Source organism: Hipposideros armiger, unplaced genomic scaffold, assembly GCF_001890085.2.
Source record: "Hipposideros armiger isolate ML-2016 unplaced genomic scaffold, ASM189008v1 scaffold_13, whole genome shotgun sequence".
NCBI classification, from domain to species: domain Eukaryota; kingdom Metazoa; phylum Chordata; class Mammalia; order Chiroptera; family Hipposideridae; genus Hipposideros; species Hipposideros armiger.
Window position 1 is genome coordinate 2,132,398 of NW_017731363.1, and position 25,232 is coordinate 2,157,629.

Here is a 25,232-nt window from a genome sequence, read left to right on the forward strand (position 1 = left end):
CAGGCCCCGGAGAAATGGGGAGGGGAGAAGCGCACACTAGAGACGCTACGCTACCGACCCAGGGTCGCGGCAGCGACGGGGTTGGACCGCAGTGAGCACCCGCGGGGCGGCCCCGGCCCCGCACCCACTGGGTCTGCGTGAGCCGGGTGCGGGGATGCGCCCCCGGCCGCTCGCCTCTCTCGGACTGGGTGCTGGCGCCATCCGGGAGGGGACAAAGGCGCCCGGCCTTACGGGCTGGGGACGCGGGCGGGGAGGCCCTGGGGACGCGGTGGCTTCGGCGCGGAGGCCCTGGGGGTCCGGGGGAGGACCGGGCGGGGGGGTTACCTGCGTGGTGGTGGTGGCGCCCGAAGGGTGGCGGGTGGGAACGACGGGCTCCACCCAGCGGCTGGCCCGCGCTCACCTGTGGGGCTGGGGAGGGGGCCGCCGCTAGGGGGGTCTCGAGTAGCCCCTGGGTTCTTCCCGCCGCCGGCGCAGGCCTCGGGGTGCGCGGCGCCCTCCTCGCCCACCTTTCCCTCTCCTGTCGCCGCCGGCCCGGGTGACTCACGCTGGTGAGCTTGAGGTTTACACCAGGATTTGTGCAATGCAACAAACCAGCGCCTAAAAAGTGACTCCTACGGCACAGAGAGCTTCCGTCACCCTCTGCCCGGGACGCGCTTGGCCCCAGGCCTTAGTCTGCCTGGGGACTGCCCCTCCCCTCTGCGGCTCACTCAGCAAAGGCCCTGCAGGGCCCCAGGTGAACAGCACGTTCCCGCAGAGACCTGGGCCCTTGGCACGCGGAGACCCTTTCTTGGGTCCTCCCGCCCTGTTCTAACCACTGTAAAGTACCACACTGTCACAGAAGTTTGTCGGTCCCCTACTACACTCCAGGAACTGCAGAGTGCTGAGGAGAGGATCAAACAAACAAGCGGGGTACCTGCCTTTGAGGGGCTCACAGTCTGAGGGGTCTACATGTCTACTGGAATCAGTAAGGTTCCCAGAACAATCTCTGTGTATTAAGAAAATGCAGGAAGGGGACGGCCGAGTGGCGCAATGGTTAAGAACTGGCCTGGGACCCCAGAGGGCCCCAGTTCGGATCCCACATATGAGGGCCAGTGACACTGCCCTCTACAGCTAAGATGCTGAACAACAGCTCAGCCTGGAGCTGGGCTGCCTTGAGTCACCGGAGATGGTGTAGGCTGCAGCCCCTGTGGCAGTGGGTTACCATGGGCTACAGTGTGGAGCCAGCAGCCGCAGTGAGCGGCCGTCCAGAAGCCAGTGACTGATCTGCCTCACCCGGGAAGAGCGCAATGATGGCGCCAACTTGGGCAGTGAAGCAACAGCCTCCACAACTAGACTGAAGAACAAAACGACAGCAACTTGTCTGTTCCCCTTCCCTCAATTCCCCAATAAAAAAATCTTTAAAAAAAAAAGAATGATTGTAAAACTGTCTGTCCCTTGGGGAACATAGCTTTCACCATGATTTTGGGTGGTTGTGGAGATAAAGAAAAAGTGAGGCCGAATGGGCTGGGCCCCCACCTCTGCTATTGGAAGGGCCAGCGCTATATATTCCTTTTGGAGAAGATACTTGAAAAGTAACAAGTCAAAAGTATTCACCCGTTAGATGGTGGAGTTAGAACCTCCCTCCTAGGCTTCTGACTGGAATTCTGGGCTCATTCCAATCACACTTGAACCAAATATCCTTTTTCTGGAAAGTGTTGACCACTGACTCAATAAATCCTAAAATGACATTGCTCCTAAGATGTCTCTTGACTTTCAAAGCTGAATCAATACCCAGACTCTAAAAACAGGTTAGAATTCATTGATGCCACTGAACTGTACACCTAAAAATGGTTAAAATGGCAAATTTTATGTTTTATATGATTTACTATAATTTTAAAAATTAATAGTGTAATATACCAAAAACCATCTAATTGTACACTTTAAACTGGTGAGTTGTATGGTAAGTGAGTTATATCTCAATAAAGCTGTTTGGAAAAACAAAGCAAAACAGGTTGGGCTTGTTAAGCCGAATTCCTGGACCTGAATTGTAAATATACCTCAGGCTGGAAAACTGGAGAGCAGGGCTATCGGAATTGGAATCTATCCCCCACGTACTCACTGGAACTAGGTTACTCTTCTCAAAATGGTGGGAGGAGGAGGAGGAATAATGGGTGTCCTTCGCCAACAGATTGCTTGAGACTGTGTTTGGAAAATATGTTCATGGACTCCCTGCTTTGAAGGGGTAGTTGTTAACTTGGCCAGATTTTTGTTCATTTGTTTATATGTTATTATGGAAAAGGTTAAATACAGAGGGGGCCAAAAAATGTATAGACATTTTAAAAAAGGAAAAACTGTATTAATTGTAATAGTCAAATATATACCAATAACAAAAGATGAATACCAGTCACGTTTGACTTCTGCAATTACAAGAGTACTCAAAGTGGTTACCATCAGCGTCCAGACACTTCTGATTATGGTGAACTACCGCTTGAGCATAGATAACATCTCTTAAAATGTATATACATATTTTTGGCACCCCTGGTATATAGAAAAGCAGACATAGTAGTATAACCACCCAGCCTCAACAATTATCAACCCATGGCCAGGCTTGTTTCATCTATATCCCCACCCATACACCATCCCCCCCGCATCTTGTATTAATTTGAAGCAAATGCCAGCCATCCTATCATTTCATTGGTAGATATCCCAGTATGGCTCTCTGAAAGAACGCCTTTAGGGACGGCCAGTTAGCTCAGTTGGTTAGAGCGCAGTGCTCATAACCAAGGTTGCTGGTTTGATCCCCACATGGGCCACTGAGATGCGTTCTCCACAACTAGATTGAAACAACTACTTGACTTGGAGCTGATGGGTCCTGGAAAACACACTGTTCCCCAATTAAAAAACAAAACAAAACACAACAAAAAATTAATGCATTTACACACACACACACACACCATTACAATTTAAAAATTAATAATTCCCATGTCTATCAACACATGAATGGATAAACAATGTGGTGCATACATACAATGGAATGTTATCAGCCTTTTTAAGGTAGCCTTTCTTAAGGCAGAATTTTAAAGAAATTCTGACACATGCTACAATATAAATGAACCTCAAGAACATTTGCTAAGTGAAATAAACCAGTCACAGAAAGACAACCATGATACAATTCCACTTACCTGAGGTGCCTGAAGTAATCAAATTTACACAGAAAGTAGCTTGGTTACCAAGGCCTGGGGAGAGAAGAGAATGGGAAGTTGTTTAATGGACACAGAATTTCAGTTTTGCAATACAAAAAAAGTTTTGGAGATTAGTTGCATAACAATGTGAATGTGCTTAACACTACTGAACTTGAACTGTACACTTAAAAACGGTTAAGATGGCCTATCAGCTTTTAGCTCGGAGGAGGCCAAGGGGCAAATTTCTTCAGTTGTCAGGAATCCAGGTTCATCCGACACCAGCTGCCTCCACCATGCCGCTCAAGTTCATTGGTTCGACCCCAATGAGATCAAAGCCATAAACCTGAGGTGCACCATTGGGAAGTCAGTGCCACGTCTGCCCTGGCCCCCAAATTCAGCCCTCTGGGTCTCTCTTCAAAAAAGGTTGGTGATGACATTGCCAAAGCAACCCGTGACTGGAAGGGTCTGAGGACTACAGTGAAACTGACCATGCAGAACAGACAGGCCCAGACTGAGGTGGTACCTTCTGCTTCTGCCCTGATCATCAAAGCCCTCAAAGAACCGCCAAGAGACAGAAGGAAACAAAAAAACATTAGGCACAGGGGAAATATCACTTTTGATGAGGTTGTCATCGTTGCCCGACAGATGCGGCACTGATCTTTAGCTGGAGAACTCTCTGGAACCATTAAAGAGATATCCGGGGACTGCCCAGTCTGTGGGCTGCAATGTTGATGGCCGCCACCCTCATGACATCATAGAGGGTGCAGTGGTGTAGTGGAATGCCCAGCTAGTTAAGGACTACAACGGAAAATTTCAATTAAAGATCATTTAACAACCAAAAATAAAATAGTTAAGATGGTAAATTTTATGTGTATTCTCCCACAATGAAAATTTTGAAAATTTAACTATTCCATAATTTCATGATCTATCCGATGCCCAAACTTCCAGTTCTTATAAAGTCATACTTTTTTTCCCCAACGTGTTTGTTTGAATTAGGATTCGAATAAAATCCACAAAGTGCCACGCATTATGTCTCTTAAATCGTTTTGAATCTATAGGTTCCCCTTCTCCCTTCCCTTCCAATTTATTTGAATAAACAATATTGTTTGTCCTATGGTTTCTCACAAGCTAGATTCTGCTGCCTGCATCCCGTGATCTGTATTCCTTGTAAATTGGTAGCTGGACCTAGAGGTTCTGGGCTAGTTTTGATTCCGACGCAGGAGGAGGCTAAAGATATCCATTTCCACCGAGCCAGCCCAGCGGGACCTGAAAAAGCGAGGCTAAGTCACCAGCCAAGCCGCTTACAGTGACAAAGACGCCGTTTACACGCCTCGGTCAGTCACTACAAAGCCAGTGATGGAGGGAAAGAGGCGGAGCGAGACTACGTGGGAAAAGCCCTTCCTCCGCTTTCCACGCGCGTAACAGTTACCGAAATAAACAGCCGGAGCGGGCTGGCCCCTGGACGGAAGTGACGCAGCGCGGCCGGCGTCGGCGTTGCTTTAGAGGCGGGGAGACGAATAGATTGGTTGCTCCGGGGTCGCAGTTCCGGTCATCTCCTTGGGAGACGCGCGTTGTGAAGGCGTCGCCCGCTAGGGTCTCCGGTGACCGGGACCGCGGCAGCGGCCCGGAGGGCGGGATGTTCCGGGGCTTGAGCAGTTGGTTTGGCTTGCAGCAGCCGGAGGCGGGTGGCTGCCAGCCCGAGGGAGACGGGCAGCCTAAGGAAAACGGGCAGCCTAAGGGAGACACTCCACCCGAGCAGCGCTCCGAGGCGGTAGCGGAATCGGCGAAGGGGGAGTCGCAGCAATCCGAGGACCAGGATCCCCTTCACCAGGCCAAAGGCCTCGGCAGTGAGTCTCCCCCCGGGACCACAGACTGTCGGGGAGTGTCCACAACCTTCCTTTTGACACCCCTGGGGCGCGGGCCCGACTGATCCGGGGAGGGGGGGGGGGGGAGTGGAGGAAGGTGTGTCTTGTCTGTAGGTCCTCGCAGGACGGGAGAGGTTGGTGAAGAACTGAGCAAGGCCAAAGCTTCGTCGAGTAGTCAGATCCTGTGCCTGAAGTTCCTGGTGACTTGTCACTCTTTGCAAAGTGTAAACATTGGGAGCAAGGCCGCAGTAAAGCGGTGTGGCCCTACGTCTTTAGGTTTGACAAGGAATCTTTTTGTTCATCTCGCCAACTTGCACCTCCACAAACCCCCACCCCCGGGAGGGGAGCCGTTGGGGAGCTTGAGTTGGTTGAAAAAGTGCGGTTTTGCCCTTGCGGCAGAACGTGTTGTCCGAAGTAAATTGAGGAAGGGTTATCAAAGGCCTCGCTCGGCTCATCTCCTGTTTAGGTGCAGTGGGACCATTTTCCTGCCAGTTTTTGTCTGTGATGTGCAAGTTTCAGTACTAGATGTTCTATGAACGATATCTCATTTCATCTGTTAAACACCCAGTGAGTTGGGAGAACAAGCCCGAGGTTCCTTGCCCTGAGTTATACTGATAGTAAGTGGTAGCAGTGGAATTTGAACCTAGGTTTGTCTAATTTCAAAGCCTGTTCTCTTTCCAGAGTTGACTGTGTAGTTAGGGAAGAGAGTAAAAGCAGTAGGCTTGAAGGATAAACAGATGCTCTGCTAATTCTGATTCTGGAGAGGCCGTGTCCAGCTCAGTCAAGGAAAACGCCTTGGAGAAAGTCGTCCCTAAAGCTGACAGTACTACAAGTGCGAGAACTGTAGCAAAGGTAGATATTCAATTTAGCAAGCATTTTTAAAGAAGCTACTAACAGCAAGAGCCCCCGGGGAGGCTGGAGCCTGAGTAGAGAAACATATGTTTGAATAAGAAAGGCTCTAACGTTCAAAAAGTGTTACTTCAGGGTGGAGGGGCACGGAAAACAGACCTAACCGAATCATGGCTGTACGTAATCTCAGTCCAAGGCCCCCAAACAGTGCACAAGAGAAATAAAACTAAGTGCTGTGTAATAAATTACTAAAGAGGGAATGGCTGGTTGCTGTGTAGAAAATTGGGAAGAAATGAGCTTGGCCTATTGGAGAGATAGATGTGAGGAGATGAATTTGACCGGAGCTGAAAGGCTATATTAAGTAGTTGGGTTAGATAAAAGTGGGGCCACATTAGGCAAAGCAGGGTATGAGGGTTTACCCGATTTCATAGAACTTAGAGAAGCATTTTCATTTTTCTTCAGGAGAGTGTCAAAATTGGCTTCTTAAAACTTGGTGATGGCTTTATTGAACTTCATGTTTGTATTTAGTAATAAAGACCTCTGAATAGTTTTTAATGTGTATTCGATATGGATGTCTACTTTGGAGTCTAATGCTGCGATCTCTCCAGACTCTTTTTGATGTTTGGGGAAGCCAAGGTTAGATGGAAGTATCCCCCTTCCCTGCCCACACACACATTGTGAATTTAAAGTTTCCAAATAAATGAGGGCTCTTTTGGTTCTGATATTTATGTGATTTTAAAAAGATGTAAAGGTTCTAGTTTATACACAAGCCTTCAGAAAGACGTGAGATGATCAGATACTTTTTTCATTTCTACATATTCATCCTAAGAGGTATGTTATCTTTAAAAGGACCCATCTGTTTTGAAAGCTGAAACTAAACATCTCTGAGCCTGAGTTCCACTAAGTAGATTAGTTTCTTTAGCCTTTAAAAATCTACATGGAATCTTGTAGGAGCCCCATTTGTTCTGTAAACATTTGTTTAATGTCTCCCTTCAAGATTCGACCCTAAATGCTTCTGGTTCCTAGTAATGTATTTATAAATTTAGGCAACTCACCACTTACGAGTGGTGGACACCCAGGCCTACTTTCCACTCCCTTATCCAAAAGCAAACCTTCCCACTCTTGGCCCTCCCTCCTGATAAACTTAGGCCCTCCTATGATCGCCTGCTTCAGAGAAGGGCAGTTTATGAGGGAACTCACTGAAAAGCTCCCTACCTCCCTGAAGGCCTCATGCCCCAAAGTAACCTTATTCACAGATTGGTTGGTTGGTTTTTGTTCAAGTCAACCAAATTAGAGCTTTATCTGTACTCTTTCTTAAAAAAAAAAAAATACCCGTACCTGTGAGAGTGTTAAATATCTGAGTCGCTCGCACAGTTTAAATAAGTGGGAGGGTGGCCAAAGATGGGCTTTGGCTTTTTCAAAACCATCCCTAAGGTCACTCCATGCCCAGGAATAGAGGAAGAGCCACCTCCTGTTCCTTCTCCTTTGAAAGTGCTATTAGTATTTGCAGTGGAACTGTTGATTAGGCCACCCTCCTCTTTTTCTGTAGGGAAAATGTATTTCAAGTTCTAGGTGCATAACTGGTTTAGTTTACAACTAAGAGAGCTCCAAAAGTGTGTACATAGGAAACTACATGTCTGCTTTGATATAGAAGTAAAATCCCAGTTTAGGTCTGATGACAAACCCAGGTTTACCACGAAGAGTGCAGACATATAGTCAAGAGTTTGGATCCCACGGCTTATGAACAATACTGAAAGGAACTGGAGATTGTAGCTTGAAGAAGAAGAAACTGAGGGGCGTTGCTCAAAATTCTGGCAGGCTTTTGTTTCTGTTTGTTTTTTTCCGGAAAACAGGTCTTTTTATATTACTTAAGAGGACAGATCTTATTTAGTCTGAGGTAGAAATGACAAGGGAAGTGAAAAGGGTTTTCTGAGTTAGATGTGGATAACAGTAATAGAAGTCACGTGCTCCCCATCCCTGGAATTGGGGCCACCTGGATAGGAGGTTGAGTTAGGTAACTCCTGACGTCCCTTCCAACATGAAGATTCTAAACTTGTATGAAATGTGGTATTTTCGAAAAATTAACCAGCCTTTTCAGAAGAATATTAATATACTTTTATATGCCTTGGAAATCACTATCTGATTATTTTCTCATTCTAACAGCAAGCCTTAAACTCTACCTTCCTCTCTTTACTCTGATAAATGTATGCATTTTCTGACCTTCAAGAACCTTCCCACTTTCCTTTACCTTTATCATTTCATTCAATTCTGCAAGCCCTTGTCACTTGCTCATCTGACATGAGGCAGCAGGAGATTGGGGCACCAGCTTGCCACTTAGAGGCAGATAGCCTGTGTGTGAGTTTCATACACTTACTTATTGTGATGTCATTTGCAACTTACAGAAAATTCAGCTGCAAATTACAGAAAGTCCAACAAACAGAGGCTTAATGAGAAGACCTTGATTGTGTCTGGGGTCCCCAAGACCACCCCCTGGTTTGATGAGCACCCATCAGAATTGGGGTTTCTTTAGCAAGGAGGGAGGGGATAGGCTCTTGGCTGGGCAGTCACTGAGGTGGGTCTGCCCCATGTTAATGCACGAATCACGTATCCTCTGTGAGTCTCGGCTTCCTATCTGTAAACGGGGCAGATTACACCTACTCTTCCCAGGGTGGTTGTGAAACTAAAATGACATAATAAAAATGAAGATAAAATGACTGCTTTCGAGGCTCACAGTCTGCCTCCTCCTTCCATAAGGTTGTGGAGGCATGCGCACGCGCTCGCAGGTGTTTTACTTCCTTTCCTTCCATTTGAGCCTCTCACGCCGACGTTCCAGAAGTCGACATTGAACTCCTTTTACTTCCTGTTAACTCTGATCTTAGTCTCAATTTTTTTCTAACCACTTAATAAAAACTGTCTTTAACTTGGTATCAGATAATCTCTTTGCAAAATTAATAAGCCACTTCTCGTCTTTATGAGCTTCTTACCTGGAAATCTCTCGTCATGCCCTCCTGCCTCCCTCTTCCTCTGACTTTGGAATCCAGGCCACTCTCTGATTACTCCTGGGAGACCTTCTCTGAGTGTCTCTGTTTTATGAATAGTCGTGTTCCTCTGGTTGCCTTTAAGTTGTTTGTTTGTTTGTTTGTTTGTTTAGAAATGGACATTCCTTGAGGGCCAGAACTATGCTTTCTCCCATGTTTAGTGTGTTCAGTGTACTTCACCCATGGAGTCATTAAAATCTGAGAGTTGAGATTATTATGCTAAAAATACCAGTTTTTAATTTTTTTTTCCCTTTTTTATTTATTTTTTTTATTGGGGAATTGGGGGGATGGGAACAGTGCTGGGGAATTGGGGGAAGGGGAACAGACAAGTTGCTGTCGTTTTGTTCTTCAGTCTAGTTGTGGAGGACGTTGCTTCACTGGCCCAAGTTGGCACCATCATTGCGCTCTTCCTGGGCGAGGCAGATCAGTCGCCGGCTTCTGGACGGCCGCTCACTGCGGCTGCTGGCCGCTCACGCTGGCTGCTGGCTACACACGGTAGCCCATGGCAACCCACTGCCACAGGGGCTGCAGCCTACGCCGTCGCCGGCGACTCATGGCAGCCCAGCTCCAGGTTGAGCTGTTGTTCAGCATCTTAGCTGTGGAGGGCAGTGTCACTGGCCCTCATCTATGGGATCCGAACCGGGGCCCTCTGGTGTCCCAGGCCAGTTCTTAACCATCGTGCCACTCGGCCGGCCCCCAGTTTTTAAATTTTTAAATGACAGTCCTCCCTTAGGAAAAAATGTCAATTCTAATTCAAAACATATCCCTGAGAAATCTTAAAGATAACCCTGTTCTTTTAGAACTTTAGATTTCTTTGTCTATCTGCAAAGAATATGTTTTACAAAGTATGGCTGTGTACCCATTTGATCATACCACTCTGGGCAAATAAGACTAGTCATAGCCAGAAAGAAATGAAGGATCTCCCTAAAGCTCAGCACGTATGATGTCACTCCCCATGCATCCATTCAATAAATACTGTTCACTCACTGGGTGAATCAGACAGCCTTGGTCCCTGCCCCAGTCAGGCTTAGGACGGGCCTTCGGTTTGAGAAGACAGATTCACCAGGTAATCGGTACAGTGTCATGAGTATTGTTGATTGGGCAACATGGGTGCTGAGGGAACATATCTCAGGAGCACCTACTCCAGTCAAGGAACCAGGGAACATTTCCTGAGAAGAGATGCGTATGCAGAGCCCCATAGAATGTGGAGACGGAGCCAGGTAAAGGGAGGGCAGATAAAAGTGTTTCAAACAAGGAATAACATAGTTGAGGCCTCCTTGAGATACTCAAGAGTTTCTTGTGGTCATATGGATGTAGAATAGGAGGGGGAGAATGAAACCAGAGACAAGTAGCGTCCTATGGTATAGTCACAATGGGGTGTTGATGTCACTGACAGATGGAGCCACCAGACACAATGGGAGAAAGACTGTTTAATGGTAAAGGATGTGGGAAGTGGGAGAGATGGTCATTCAGATTGGGAGATTGTACTGCTGCTCCAGGTACAAGCTGCCTGATTTGATTCCCTAAAAGTGGTATCACAGAGGGAGGATTTAATCAGGTATGCCAAGCCCCCTTTGCCATTCTTATCAGGGTTTTCTCCCTGCCTGAGCATTTTGAGAGTTAACTCCCCACACCCCCCACCCCCTCAGCAGGTACAGGTAGCAGAGGCAAGACCGCCCTTAGAATCTATCCCGTGAGCTGAGATTCAAAGGCCAGTTGCCCTGGAGCATCCCCCAGCAAGTCCAGCTCCGGGACCTACCCGAGGTCACTTCCTGCAGCCCAGATTGTGCAGAGTGTGGACTTTGACATGATATGTGTCTGCATACAGGCCTTTATAGTCTAGTGCAATAGAGCCTTGACACATACGTCTTTTCAGGTCTTCAGGAAGGTTAGTTTTGTTTTCGTTTTGTGAAGGTCTTGAAGGTGAATGTTTGTGTGTTAACGGTTTTCATTTTGTTCTACATATTTGCTCATTATTATTAAAGGAGGATTTAGATTTAGATTAGGGCTTGCCAAGATTTCTATTTATTTAAAATCCCCCAGATTTATCATAGGATAGGTTAATCTAGGAAAGGAGGAGCATTTTTTTCTTTGAACAGGAGGAAGAAGGAGAAAATAAAGATGGGATACTGAGGGTATAGAAAGGAGAAAAGTATAAAGGAGCCTTGATCTTATTTGTAAAGTTGGAGGGGAGATTATTTACTGAGATAAGTTAGAGCTAGAGACTGGAGAAGGGCATGACAAGTCTGAAACAGCTGCAGGGGAAGAACCGGGGAGTTTGCTAAGGGTCTTTGAAAGAGATGAATCAGTGGCCCAATGTGGATGGCCAATCCAACAAGAAAGTGGAGTACTGTCAGTGCTTCTCATTTTTTGTTCAAGTCCTGGTTAGCAAGGAACATGCTCTGTGATTTAAGATTCTTATAAGAGCTCTTTCAGGGAGAAATTACAAATACAATAACCATTGTACTTGAATGGAGCGTAAACTCTTTTTTATTCTTTACAGACTATCTATTCAATTTTGCGACTGCTGCTACAAAAAAAATAACTGAATCAGTTGCTGAAACAGCACAAACGATAAAGAAATCAGTAGAAGAAGGAAAGATAGATGACATCATTGATAAGGTACATCAAAATTTCTTTTGGTAGTAGAAATGTATGAAATTCATTAGCAGCTAATATTGTCCCTTCTTAGGAACTTTATTAACCCAAAGTAGGATATCGTATTCTGATAAAAATATTAATAGTTGAGATTCTTGGGATTTTTTCTCTATTTTTGTGTAACAAGTGGTTATGATATAAGCCATCTGATTTAAATAACCTTCATTTTTCTTTTTAATATAGTCTAAAATATATTGATACTTTGGGTAATACTAAACTTTTCATACTGTGAGTTTAATTTTCAACGATAACCACTTCAGAATATATTTGTACTTTTGCATCACCTGGTTAAGTTTTTAAAGTCCTACCTCATTAGGAACAACCCCTTTAAGACACTAAGGCATAAGTATGTTAATTTTTTATAGTGGTAAAAAAAATGGGCCTAGGGAATTTCATTTCTGTTGGTAATTATTTGAACAAAAGAGGTCATCAATTATACTTCAGATAGCTTGTTATTTAGATATTTTTGTTGTGTATACTATTTGTTAGAATGAGAGTTGAGCTGTCTTATTTTTTTAATAATACAAAATTTCAATCTTTAACTTAACGTTTGCATTTTAAAAGTTAATTCATCATAAAGGGGGTTGTATTGTATACTTAAAATTGAAAAATGTTGACAATTCCCTCTTGTGGAAAGGAGGAACTACCACTTTTTTAGCCTTTTTATTTGAAGAAAATGAATAAAATGTCTCAAATAGACTTCACAGATCTTGAATGTAATTCTTATCTAATAATAGACCTTGCAAGGCAGCGGTTCTCAACCTGTGGGTCGCGACCCCTTTGGGTGTCAAACGACCCTTTCACAGGGGTCGCCTAAGACCATCAGAAAACAAAAAGATATTTACATTACGATTCATAACAGTAGCAAAATTACAGTTATAGAGTAGCAACGAAAATAATTTTATAGTTGGGGGTCACCACAACATGAGGAACTGTATTAAGGGGTCGCGGCATTAAGCAGGTTGAGAACCGCTGTTGCAAGGTAATTTGACTCCTTATGTATTTTTTTGACAGACAATTATAGGAGATTTTCAGAAGGAACAGAAAAAATTTGTTGAGGAACAGCATACAAAAAAATCAGGTATGGTATAGGTTTGTTGTACACGACTTACTTACCTGCCAAATTTTATTGAGCACCTTTTACATGTAGACACTATGATAAGGCTCTGAGAATACAAAAATGTGTAAGAAACGGCCCCCATTCTTTGGGTAAGGCAAATACTCGTGGGGGAGACAAACCCGTAAAGCTTCGGTGTTTAAATGAAGGAAGGAATCGTTCCCTCTGGCTAGGATAGTGGGTGAGGTCAGCCAGTGATGGCCCCTCTGAGGGGTTGGCTCTGAAAAAGAGAGAGTAAGCTTTCATTTCTCACTTTATATCATGTCCAGCACAGTGTCTGATGTACCTATAATGGGCACTTAGCGAGTGTTGGCTCCCTTCCCATTCTCTTCAGGAGATAAAAAGGAAAGAGCTTTCCAAGGGAGTGACAGAGGGTCATGCAGTCATGAGGGTTTGAGGAACTTAATACATTTCTTCACTGATAAATGCTTTATTCAGTGTTTGCAGTTCTAAGATCTCAAAATCCCCACTTTTACTGCTTGATGGTGCTCAAACACAAAACTCGCATCGTCTTTGAATGTAGCAAAGTAGGGTAAAATAATTCACTCGGTTTGAGCAGTGCTGCAAATTTAAAAAAGAACTGGTTAGTCCTGTGGTGAGTTCCTGTCAGGCATTGTTGTTCCTACGTAAACTCAAAAATATGAAGCAGCTCTCTGGGACAAATAAACCATACAGGTTAGCATAACCTAGGGTATTATGGAAAGCAGTGAAATTGACCCCAGCTCAGGGACTTGGTGTAGGAGCTGGTTGGTGCCTCTGAGATAGGGATTGTGAGGGCATGGGGGTAAAAGGCTTGGAGGAGATTTCAGGGGTTTTTTGTTTGTTTGTTTTTAATTAAAGTTTATTAGGGTGACAATTGTTAACAAAGTTACATAGGTTTTAGGTGTACAATTCTGTAATACATCATCTATATATCACATTGTGTGTTCACCATCCGGAGTCAGTTCTCTTTCCATCACCATATATTTGATCGTGATTTCAGTTTTGAGGTGCCCATTAGACAGCCAGGTAAGAGAAACATGTACTAAGGCAGGGAAGGGGACGCAGGTGGCATGTTGGGAAAATTCTGTTCTTCAGTCATATTTCAAGTGCCTGGTAGCCACATGGGGCCAGTGACTTCCATATTGTTCCATGCAGAGGTAGAACATTCCCATCATTGCAGATAGTTCTGTTGGTCGGCACTGCTCTAAATTCAGTGAACAGGCTCCGGCAGCAGTTTATTTCTGTTTGAAGCACGAAGGAGCATTCCATCTACAGATGCAGATTATTAGTCAAGTCATGTAAAAACCATGAGAGTAGGTGAGTTCTGAGATGAAGGGTGTACCATGCATGAGGAGAGATGAGTGGAGATCTGTGGTATTTAGGGGAGGTGAGGAGCAGAAGGAATTGACAGTTTCTGAGTGCCTGCTAAGTGGCGGGCACTTTATATATAACATCTTATTTAATCAAAGGAAAGCTCAGGGCTGGCCGAGTGGCTCAGTTGGTTAAGAGCTCGCTCAAGAGTGCGAGCTCTGAGCAACAGCAGTTCAATGCCCGGCCCGAGCTGAGCTGCCACTGAGCTGCCAACAGGTGGCAGGATGGCTCAGCTAAAAAAAAAAAAGAAAGAAAAAAAAGGAAAGCTCAGCAAGGTTAGGTAATTTGCTGAAGGTCACTCAGCTGGGAAGTGATTAAACAAATGTTCCCATCAAAACCCGTGCCCATTTACCCAAGGAAGAGAGAAGCAGTGGAAGCCCAGGGAGGGAGAATTTCAAGGAGAGCATGGTCAGCTGAGAGGAAAGGCATTGTAACATGCTCCGCATTCATTTGTTCGCCTAATGGTCACAGCAACTCTGTGAAGTACTTATTGTTATTGCCATTTTCCAGACAAGGAAACTCTGGCTGAGAGAGAAAAGAACTAGAAAGTGTCTATGAGGGTTGGACAACCAGGAGGTTATTGGTCTCTCTAAATAGAGCACTTTCAGAGGAAGGGGGATGTGGAGGGTGCCTTATCTTTACCAGTAGCTCGGGACTTGGGACGACCTCATTATCTGCGGTAAGTAGTGCTAGGAGGAGCTGCCCAAAGCAAATAGACTTGAAATGGAGACCAGGGGTGGCCGGTTAGCTCAGGTGGTTAGAGCACAGGCTCATAACACCAAGGTTGCCGGTTCGATCCCCACATGGGCCACTGAGCTATGTCCTCCACAACTAAATTGAAACAACTATCTGACTTAGAGCTGGAAAAACACACTGTTGCCCAATAAAATTTCTTCCAAAAAAAAAAATGGAGACCAAAATGTTATAGTAAATGGTATAAGAAAAAAAGTTTTAGAGGGTCTTTACCCTAATATTTTAAAGTATGAAAATATGTTTATTTTATCTTATAATTAACAGAATTTGGATTATAATTGCCATCATTTGCTTGTTCAGGATGAGCCAAAGAATGAACTGGGTGTCTGTCCATCTGCCCATGTTTCCATCCATGCATGCACATAAGTTTTCTATAAATTGGCACACCATAGGATGTCTTTTCCACCTGACTTCTGCAGCATCATAGTAAAAGGGATTATTTCTGCAAAAATATGAGGACCCTCTGTGTGTATGTCTTCTGTGCTGACCACCCACCTCCATAGCCTTAGCTCTGCCCTCTTGCCCTGCTCCAGGCTTGGTAGAGCTGCGCCCTCTGAACCACACCCCCTCCACCCCACCCACCACCCCAGATACACACACCACTGAACTCCTTCTCCTAGTCCAAGGTAAGCTCCCGAGCCACAGCAGAAACCCTGTGGGTGGGACTCACCTCTCCAGGTGGTTGCCATTTGTCACCTGGCATGATAATCATGCTGAGTTGTAATCACCTCGTTTCCTTGTGAGCCCCACAGATACAGGCTGGGTGTTAGGTGTCTTGGTATTCCCAGCACTTCACTTCTAATGGCTGAGAGGATTTGATCCCAGCCCTGTTGTTTATTGCCCCAGATTTGCCCATTTCTTTCTGCTTTTGCTTTCATTCCTGACAACCCTTTTCTCAATTCCTAGCCGCTTATCTTGCCGCCTCCTTATCACCTTTTGTCATGAGTCAAGTACAGTAACTTTTATAAAAATTTTTATTAGGAAATAATTTCAATATACAGAAAAGTTGCAAGCATAAAAGTAGTACAGAGAACACCCATATATCCCCTCCTAGATTGTTAGTTTTCCAGCTTTTGGAAATTTAACATTGATATAATAATTCTAATTTCATGAATTCACTCAGTAAGGTCCTTTATACATTTTCACCCTCAACACAGCATCCAGTCTAGGGTACAGTATTGCATTTTTTTGTCACGTGTCTTAGCCTCCTTGAATGTGGAACATTCTCACGGCCTTTCTTTGACTTTTATAACATTAACTTTTTTCTAGAATAATCCTCCCCCTTTTTTTGTTAAATGGACCTCATTTGGGTTTTGCCTGATATTTTCTCAAGATTAGATTCAGATTATGCATTCTTGGACAGAATACTACATAAATGATATGTCCTTCTCAAGATGTCACATTTGGCCGTCTCCCTCATTGGTGATGTTGATTTTGATCACCCAGGTGTTACCCAATATTTCCACTGCATATTTCAAGTAACTTTTTTACCAAATGCATATATGCATAAGATTCATACATTAAGTCTGGGAATCGTGATGAATGGGCATATTTAGAACTCATTAGTAAATTGCTAAAATGGTTGTGTGGAACTTTTTTTTTTTTTAGCTGAGCCATTCTGCCTCCTGTTGGCAGCTCAGCTCGGGCTGTGAATCGAACCGGCGACCCTGTTGCTCAGAGTTCACATTCTCGAGCAAGCTCTTAATCAACTGAGCCACTCGACTGGCCCTCAAACTTTCTTGTTTTTTAAAACCACGATTGCAGTATAACCCTTATAACCTGTTTTTTCTTCTTCGCTTTTAAAAACCTTTTAGAAGCAGCAGTACCCCCATGGGTTGATAGTAATGATGAAGAAACAATTCAACAACAAATTTTGGCCTTATCAGCGGTAAGTATCATGTGCTATCCTGTATGGAAGTACTTTCTTCCTATCATGACTTTATCCTTAGCAGAATGTTTTTCTTCTAGACAATTTTTTCAGTATTTGGAGATGTTAGCAATGTACACATCAACTTTTACAATTTTTTTCACTAACTTTTTGTTTAAAGATTTTATTGGGGAGTTGGGGGGAGGGGAACAGCATTGGGGAATTGGGGAAGGGGAACAGACAGGTAGACAAATTGCTGTTTTTGTTCTTCAGTCTAGTTGTGGAGGACGTTGCTTCACTGGCCCACGTTGGTATGATCGTTGTGCTCTTCCCAGGTGAGGCAGTCAGTCGCCGGTCATTGGTCGGCCGCTGACAGCGGCTCTCAGCAGCTCACACTGGCTGCCGGCCGCTCACGCTGGCTGTCAGCCACTCACATAGCTCACAGCAGCCCGCTGCAGCCTACACTGTCGCTGGCAACTCACAGCAGCCCAGCTCCAGGTCAAGCTGTTGTTCATCATCTTAGCTGTAGAGGGTGCAGCGTCACCAGCCCTCATGTAGGATCCAAACCTGGGCCCTGCTGCTCAGAGCTGGCATCTCAAGCCAACTCTTAACCAACATGCCACTTGGCTGGCCCTTTCACTAACTTTTAATTTGCTTCTCCGTAAGTTCTTTTTTCTTAATGGAAAAATATAGCCTACTGTACAAAATAATTTTTTTCGGCCTTTAAAGAATTCTGTTATGTAATTAAGATAGATAATCTTTTTAAATATGCTATCGTATAGTTTCTAGACAGCATTCTAATTTTTCTGAATGAAATGATTGTATTCTAAATTTTCTTTTTAACTGCTATATGTAATTGTTTGAAACTGAAATTGAAAGAAATAAAATTCCATATGCTGGCCCACAAAAATTTCTCTTGGGACCTCAGAGGTAACGTAGCAATACCAGTTAACAATTGTGTAGACCTGACAGTTTCAGAAAGCACTTTCTCACACTTTATCTCTTTCGAGCCTCTGCAAGGTAGGTAGGGGCTTTTATCATCATTGTACAGGTGTGGGGGCTAGGCTCTCAATCGCGACTCTCCCTTATCTGTGTCTCCACTGGGCTGTGAACTCTTAGCAGTGACACTGGCTTTGATCTCTGTCCTCAGCACCGAGCACCCCGCCTGGCACGGGACTCAGGGAATAGAGCTTTTTACTATATCAGTGGTTTTCAAGCTTTGTTTTTAACCCACTTTTTTTTTTAAAAGCGGTCGTAAATGGAACCTCAGTCTAGACAATAAACGTAGAGCTGGGCTGTACCTCCCTTCCATTGCCCTCCCCCAGGGCATTTTAAGGTTTTTCTTTCCATTAGTAAGCACTGCGAGGCCTGCGCACCCATTATGCGTTCATTGTGAACACCATGTACAATATTTTGTTTACCATGTTACAGCCAAACCTGACACTGATGTCACATACCTGCTTATCCTCAGAAGGGAATTGGGACAGTGAGAGTCAGTGTCATTTCAGGGCAAACATCAGATACTCACCAGTCAAGTCCCCCCAGCTCCTCTGTCCCCCAAGCCTGTTCCTCTCCTTATCTTCTCCATCTCAGAATAAGATTCCAGTTACTCACCAATTTTTTTCTAGCCACAAACATAAGGGTCTTCCTTGAGCCAGACCTTTCCTCCACCACTCCGCCCCAGTCCTGACAATGCTTTGTTTAGAATATAGTCCTAGTCTGCTTCTCTACTGCCACCACTGTGGTCCTGTGGTCCTGGTGCCATCATCTCCTGCCTGAGACATCCCAACTGTTGTCCCTTCCTTGCTCCTTTCCAGTACAAGCTTACCTCAGCAGCCTGAGGGATCCACTTATGGTATAAATCACTTCGTGTCACCCTTACATGGACCCTTCTAATAGCGTCTCATCTCATGGAGTAAGATCTGAACTCCCTCTGCTGGCTTCTGAGGCCCGGGCTTTACACACCTCTCCTGCCTCGTGCCCCTGACTGCCAGTACCCCAGCCGCTCGCTGTTTCTGGTGTATAACCAGGCCCATTAGGAGCCTGTTGTAGAAACCTAGGCGAAACATTGGGGCAATCTCAGGGTTTTACATTTTTTACATTAGAAGGTACCATAATTAAAATCCACTTAGGTTCAGCTTTGTTCTGTATTAATGTAGGAATTCTGAAAAACCAAAAATAGTTAAAATCCAACATGGGCAAGATGAGATGAAACTGGTACTTTCAGCAGCAGCATGAACTGCTACGATCTTTCTGCAGGGGAGTTTGGGCACTATGTACTGAAATAATACGACTCTTGAACCAGAAATCCCGCTTCTCGGAATTTAGTCTGAAGAGCTCACTTTAGAGGAGAATAAGTTGCCTGATTGTAAAGTGATGTTACGCGCAGAGTTCTGTATGAGGAAAGATTAGAAACCACGTGCTGACTACCGAAATGGGCCTGGTTAAGTAAAGTGTGGCTCATTCAGTGGAGACATGTCTACTTCGGAGGTGGGAAGATGTTTATGACCCTGAGTGACAAGGGGAAACTGATCCATGGCATGTGGAGTGTCTGTGGGGTTGTCTGTGGATGGCGGGAGTTTTGACTCTGCTTTTCTTTGGCATTTTGAATTTTAAAAAACAGGTGTGTGTCATATTTACAAACAAAACGATGTTTGGGGTTTTTTTAAGAAGTAGGGTACAAACAATCGATCTTAATGGTTTGAGTGGTCCAAAAGAGCATTTTTTTTGTTTGCTTTTTATTTTTTAAAATTGGGGGAGGGGAACAGCGCTGGGGAATCTGGGGAAGGGGAACAGACAAGTTGCTGTCCTTTTGTTCTTCAGTCTATTTGTGGAGGACATTGCTTCACTGGCCCATGTTGGTATTATCATTGCGCTCTTCCCAGGTGAAGCGGATCAGTCGCCGGCTTCTGGACAGCCGCTCACGGCTGCTCTTGGCAGCTCACACTGACTGCCAGCCGCTCACACTGGCTGCTGGCCACTCACAGTAGCTCATGGCAGCCCACTGCAGCCTACGCTGTCGCCGGCAACCCACGGCAGCCCAGATCCAGGTTGAGCTGTTGATCACCATCTTAGCCCTAGAGGGTACAGCGCCACTGGCCCTCATGTGGGATCCGAACCGGGGCCCCACTGCTCAGAGCTGGCGTGCCAAGCCACCTCCCAACCAACGCGCCCCTCTGCCGGCTCCAAAAGAGCAGTTTTTTGCCTTGGTTATATGCTCAGTCTGTAGGAGAGAGGATGGTTTGGAGACATCCCTTTGTATGCTAATCAGCGTGAGTCACGCTCCATCGCAGAGGAATTCAAAGTCACCCTCATTCCCTCGGAAATGGCCCTGTCCAGGGTCAGGTAATCCAGGGAATTTGACTTTGGGTCTTTCATTTTGTGTCCCTCTTGGCTAACCAAAGAGAAGTGGTCCAAATGAGACACGGACTCTCACGGCTCTTCCAGGTTGGGTGTCATGGACCTGGGTGTGTTGGAGAGTCACAGCGGCACCCTGTCAGAATTCCCACGTTATGTACTGGCTGTGGGTCACCAGCCATACAAGGGTCCCCTGTGAAGGGGATGCTTTCTCTGATAGTCTTGAGTTGAATTGCTTTTTTTTTTATTGGGGAATTTGGGGGATGGGAACAGTGCTGGGGAATTGGGGGAAGGGGAACAGACAAGTTGCTGTCATCTTGTTCCTCAGTCTAGTTGTGGAGGACGTTGCTTCACTGGCCCAAGTTGGCACCATCATTGCGCTCTTCCCGGAGTCTTTGTTTCTTCTCAAGTTTTACATTTTCTAACCAGGATGTAAATTGCTTCAGCCTGTAATGGAATCTTCTATTATGTTCTGCATTGGGGTGGGGGAAGGTGCAGGTTAAACTGGTTATCACAACCTTTGCATATGTTATGTAGATTTAAGCTGGAGCCAGGAGTGGATCCCATACAGATGCAAAACCTCTCCAGAGTCACCAGGGCCAGGTATGCCAAGCCAAAGTAAATATTGGGTTGTCAGAAAAGTCATGACTATTTTTATGTTTTCGTTGCAAAAATGCATCATGACTTTTCCTACAGCCCAATAGAACCATTGAACCTGGTCTGCATAGTAAATGTATAATAAACAGAGTCGTTAAGGTTTAGCAGAAAGGAGGCAAAGAAAGAAAAGAAAGCTTTCAAAAAGTCCCAAGCTAAATTACACGTGTTAAAGTATACCAGAGATCCAAATCTCAAAATAGAAGATATATAGTGCCACCATTACAATCCCCGTCTTATCAAGAGGGTTGGTCATTCTCTGCTGATTCTCTGCTCTCTTAAGCGGACGGGTTAATGATAGCTCATTGGACTTCGCTGCTGAAGTCTGTAGGAGAATTCAGTATTTGCCAAATCAACAATGCATTGTTACATATTAATTGCATTTATGGTTTTCCACCTTTTCATCAAAGGACAAGAGGAATTTCCTTCGTGACCCTCCGGCCGGTGTGCAATTTCATTTTGACTTTGATCAGATGTACCCCGTTGCTCTGGTCATGCTCCAAGAGGATGAACTGCTGAGCAGGATGAGATTCGCCCTCGTTCCTAAACTGTAAGTGCTGCATTCTTGAGCCGGAGTGGCGCCGCTCATGAAACGTATATGTGCGTTTTCTAATGGCCTTCGTTATGTGCACAGTATCAGGGAAGAATCTTGGGATAGGGGCCAGAACAGTCTCAGACTCGGCTCTGTGGCCCTTCAGCACCACACACAGGCCCCCAATGCGCGCACACACAGCACCAAAGAATGGAAACCAGGAGTGGACTTGCAGGAATTTCGGAGTAGGGCTGAGATGTGCTCTTTTATTTCTGGTTAGAAGGTAGAACGCGTTTCCCTACAAAAACAAATGTCCAAGTGTCTTCCTGAATGCAGTTAAGGTCTCGAGGCCCATCAGGACAGGCCACTCTGGCTCTAGTCTCCAGCAGCAGAGTTCTTTTTCTCTTTCCCACCTGCTGCTTTTCTTCTGCCCTAAGGCCCTCTCGCTGCTCTGAATCCCTGCCTGTCCTTTGAGTTCCAGAACAAGCCTCCTGTGACAGTTGTCAGCTGTAGGCCCCCTGCCCTTCCCCTCTACTACCACAGGCTCTTCCTCAGCTTTGTTAATTCCAATCCCTTGTTTTGCATTGCATTTTCACAGTCAGCGGTCTTTCTTATTCTGCGAGTGTTCTTTTTTTCTAACCCTCTATTCTTATTATATGGACACAGTGTCTTACTGTTCTCTGAAGACATGAAGTATAGTTTTCTTGCGATAACTCTTTTCTCTCTGCTCTTTTCTCTGAATCTTTGTGTTCACCTTGAGCTGTCTTTCGGGTTATAGGATTTCTTTTTTTTTTTTTTAAGATTTTATTGGGGAATTGGGGGAGGGGAACAGACAAGTTGCTGTCCTTTTGTTCTTCAATCTAGTTGTGGAGGACGTTGGTTCACTGGCCCATGTTGATATTGTGATCATTGCGTTCTTCCCAGGTGAGGCAGATCAGTTGCTGGACGGCGGCTCTTGGCAGCTCACAGCGGCTGCCGGCCACTCACGGTAGCTCACGGCAGCCTCACTGCCGCTTACACCGTTGCCGGCCACTCACGGCAGCCCAGCTCCAGGCCAAGCTGTTGTTCACCATCTTAGCTGTAGAGGGCAGTGTCACTGGCCCTCATGTGGGATCCGAGCCAGGGCCCTGCTGCTGAGAGCTGGCGTCCCAAGCCAGCTCTTAACCAACGAGCCACTCGGCCGGCCCTGTTGTAGGATTTCTTGATCCATCCTTTGGGTGAAGGCGCCATGCTGAAAGGTGCTTGGGGTTGTGTGTTCCCACAGGCCTTCTGGGCCTGGTGCCTTCCCCAAGAGGACTCAGCCTCCTGCCTGGCCGCAGGCAGAATAATGGGGACAGCCTGGCCCCTGTGGCTTCCATACGACGTTACACCCCCATTCTCAGCTGTGCCAGCTGTCCTTGAGTGCGGAGCTGCTTGTCTCATAGTGAACCCTCAGTCTCTGCCCAGTGGGAACAATCCTTGGCCCGAAGGGGCAGCATGGAAATCGAAGCCATCTGATGGCTTCTTTAGGGCCTGTCCACCACTCCTCCTGTCGAGCCCAGACTTGGAACAACAGTTGTATAGAATCTTTTCTTTATTTTTTTTCTTTTTAGTGAAACTTTTCTCTCCATAATTGTTAACATATTGGTGGTGAATTACTATTATCCTTACAAAACCCTGGGAGTTGACTTTTGAAGCGTTCATATGTGTGTATGTATCTGTTTGAAGCTCTTTCATCTCAGACTTTGAGGTTATGCCTGTTGTGAAGGGCTGCCTCTTTCTGAGAGAAGAGCAGCAAAGCTCTCGGCATCAGGTGGGCTGCGCACCTGAAGACCATCGGAATCGCCCTGGGCCGAGCCCTGTGCTCTCTGCCGATGCTCTCAGGACTGGCCAGAGGCCCTGAGGCGCCGGGACACGGCGCTGGGGGTGCTCATGGCAGGCATGTCGTTGTCCGTAGTTTTGGTTTCTGACAATTCTGGACTCCCTCTCACTGCTGACAGTAATTTTAGGTTTCTTTTTTTTTTTTTTTTTGCTGAGCCATCCTGCTACCTGTTGGCAGTTCAGCGGCTGCTCAGCTCAGGCTGGACTCAAACCGCTGTTGCTCAGAGCTCAAACTCTTGAGCGAGCTCTTAACCAACTGAGCCACTCAGCCAGCCCTTAGGTTTCTTTTTAAAGCTTGGGAGAATTACTATTTGGCAAATAGTATTCCCGATTTGTCGCTAAGTAAGCTGCCCATTGAGTCATATAATTCTAGTTTCCTACTGCAAATTCTGTTAGGGATACTTTGGAAATTAGGGTTATAATTTTTTTAAGTCTTAATGTGTTAGAAATGCTTACTGAAGTATTTATGGATGAAAGGTTATGATATCTGGCATTGCCTTAAAATATTCCAACTCCCACCCAAAGAAAAGCGTGAGTGTGGGGGACGAGGTGTAGATGAAACGTGACTGGCGGGGCCGGCCGAGTGGCTCAGTTGGTTAAGAGCTCCCTCAATAGTTTGAGCTCTGAGCAACGGCAGTTTGAGTCCGGCCCGAGCTGAGCTGCCGCTAAGCTGCCAACAGGTGGCAGGATGGCTCAGCTAAAAAAAAAACAATAACAACAAAAAAAACGTGACTGGCAAAATGCTGATAATTATTGAAGTTAGGTCAGGGTACACGGAGGGAGGCTCTTTGGTGTAGTCTCTCCACTGTTGTTGAAATTTCCATAACAAAACAAAACAAAATGGAGCCATCACACAAAAATATAAGACTTCTGGATTTTCCTTCTGACATACAGAAGTGCAACTTTGATCATTTCGACACTTGTTCTTAACAGAAGCCATCATTAACAGGAACAATTTAGAAAAGAAAGCAAACATTTGCTCTGTATTTCAAAATGCCTTTTAGTGTGTTAGCGCTTCCCTATGACGGCAGTGGTGCCAGGAGACAGGGCCCTGCTGGGCGTCACAGGCACCCTCTGACAGCCCTTTCCAGCCTTGGACTGTGACATACGCCCACTGTTTCCCAGAGGCTGTTGCCTTAAAAAAGTTCGTGATAGCACAAGCAGTCAGATAAACGTTGGAGAGTTGCTATGTTTGATGGCTTCTTTCATTATTTTAGGGCTTCTCAGAACCTTGAGTATGTCATCTGCCTTATGATTCTCTCCAGAGGGTAACTGAATATTTCTGCAGTGTGCCTGTGACCACTTCCTCTTACATCAAGAGGGAGACTCTGGAGAAGAAAACAATCCAGATGTTTGTTTTTATGAAGAGAGCAAACATTACCCATGATCCACTGTAGTTAGATAGTACACTATTTCATTTCATAGAGCTCAGAATTAAAAGTGACCTTGAAAATATTCAGGCCGCTCACTACCTCATGGGAAGGCTAATCTCACTTTTGTATAGCTGTGATGTTATGGTTTAAGGCCCTTGAACTTGTCTGGGTAAAAGCCCTAGGTCCTGTATTTGTTCCCCCAGGTGTCTTAGTCTGTGTACCCCCTCACCCTCTGAGTCAATTCCCCTGAAAGTGAGCTCCCCGAAGTGGCTATGCTGTGCTGTCTGATTGCAGAAGAGCACACTGTATTGTATCTTGTGTCATTTTAAATGCAGCCTAAGATTTCACTAGCTCTTCCAGCAGCTGCAGCATACTGATATTTGCTGTGCTAAACTTGTGTTTGGCTGTGACCCTTTACTAACTGCTGTTAAGCCAGCTCTCCCTGCTTCCAAAAGACTTTATGAGGAAAAGAGAGTTGTGAGGCCATATGAGTTTGGGAAATGCTGCTTTGGGCACATGGTAAGAGCTGAACAAGTAAGAGGTCCTTATTCCTGTGACCATCTATGTGGACAGACAACTTGTCATATTCATCCTTTAACCCCCAGTACCTAGCATGGGGCCTGGTGCGTGTGGCACCAGTAAATGGTGGAATTAATGAAAGAAAAGATGGCTGCATCTAGCAGCATGTCCACTTGTTATCTGGCCTAGTTTGTGGAAATAATCTTGCATTTTACCTCTGGCACTTAGAAAGCTAGCTTCCTGGCCCAGCTTCCCCATCACAGATGTGACAACCGT

General features: G+C 45.4%; 2 protein-coding genes across 8 annotated transcripts in view; one reads left to right on the forward strand and one right to left on the reverse strand.

Annotated features, from left to right (window-relative positions):
• CTPS2 (CTP synthase 2) overlaps positions 1-4,605 on the reverse strand; it is a 106,889-nt gene extending 102,284 nt beyond the window's left edge. Inside the window, exons 1-2 of one of the 7 annotated variants that reach the window (XM_019666470.1) lie at positions 4,591-4,605; positions 3,162-3,215 (exon numbers count right to left, since the gene is read on the reverse strand). The gene's annotated coding sequence lies outside the window, so the exon portion shown is untranslated. Of the gene's footprint in view, positions 1-324; positions 1,034-3,161; positions 3,216-4,286; positions 4,423-4,466; positions 4,562-4,590 lie in introns of those variants that run through there. The other 6 variants (XM_019666462.1, XM_019666479.1, XM_019666488.1 and 3 more) reach the window with 6 other exon arrangements.
• A 62-nt stretch (positions 4,606-4,667) lies between these two features.
• Positions 4,668-25,232, forward strand: part of SYAP1 (synapse associated protein 1) — a 28,564-nt gene continuing 7,999 nt past the window's right edge. Inside the window, exons 1-5 of the mRNA XM_019666514.1 lie at positions 4,668-5,008; positions 11,417-11,535; positions 12,586-12,652; positions 16,609-16,682; positions 21,083-21,222. Coding sequence (XP_019522059.1) covers positions 4,798-5,008; positions 11,417-11,535; positions 12,586-12,652; positions 16,609-16,682; positions 21,083-21,222 — 611 coding nt within the window. The 5' untranslated portion in view covers positions 4,668-4,797. The remainder of the gene's footprint in view (positions 5,009-11,416; positions 11,536-12,585; positions 12,653-16,608; positions 16,683-21,082; positions 21,223-25,232) is intronic.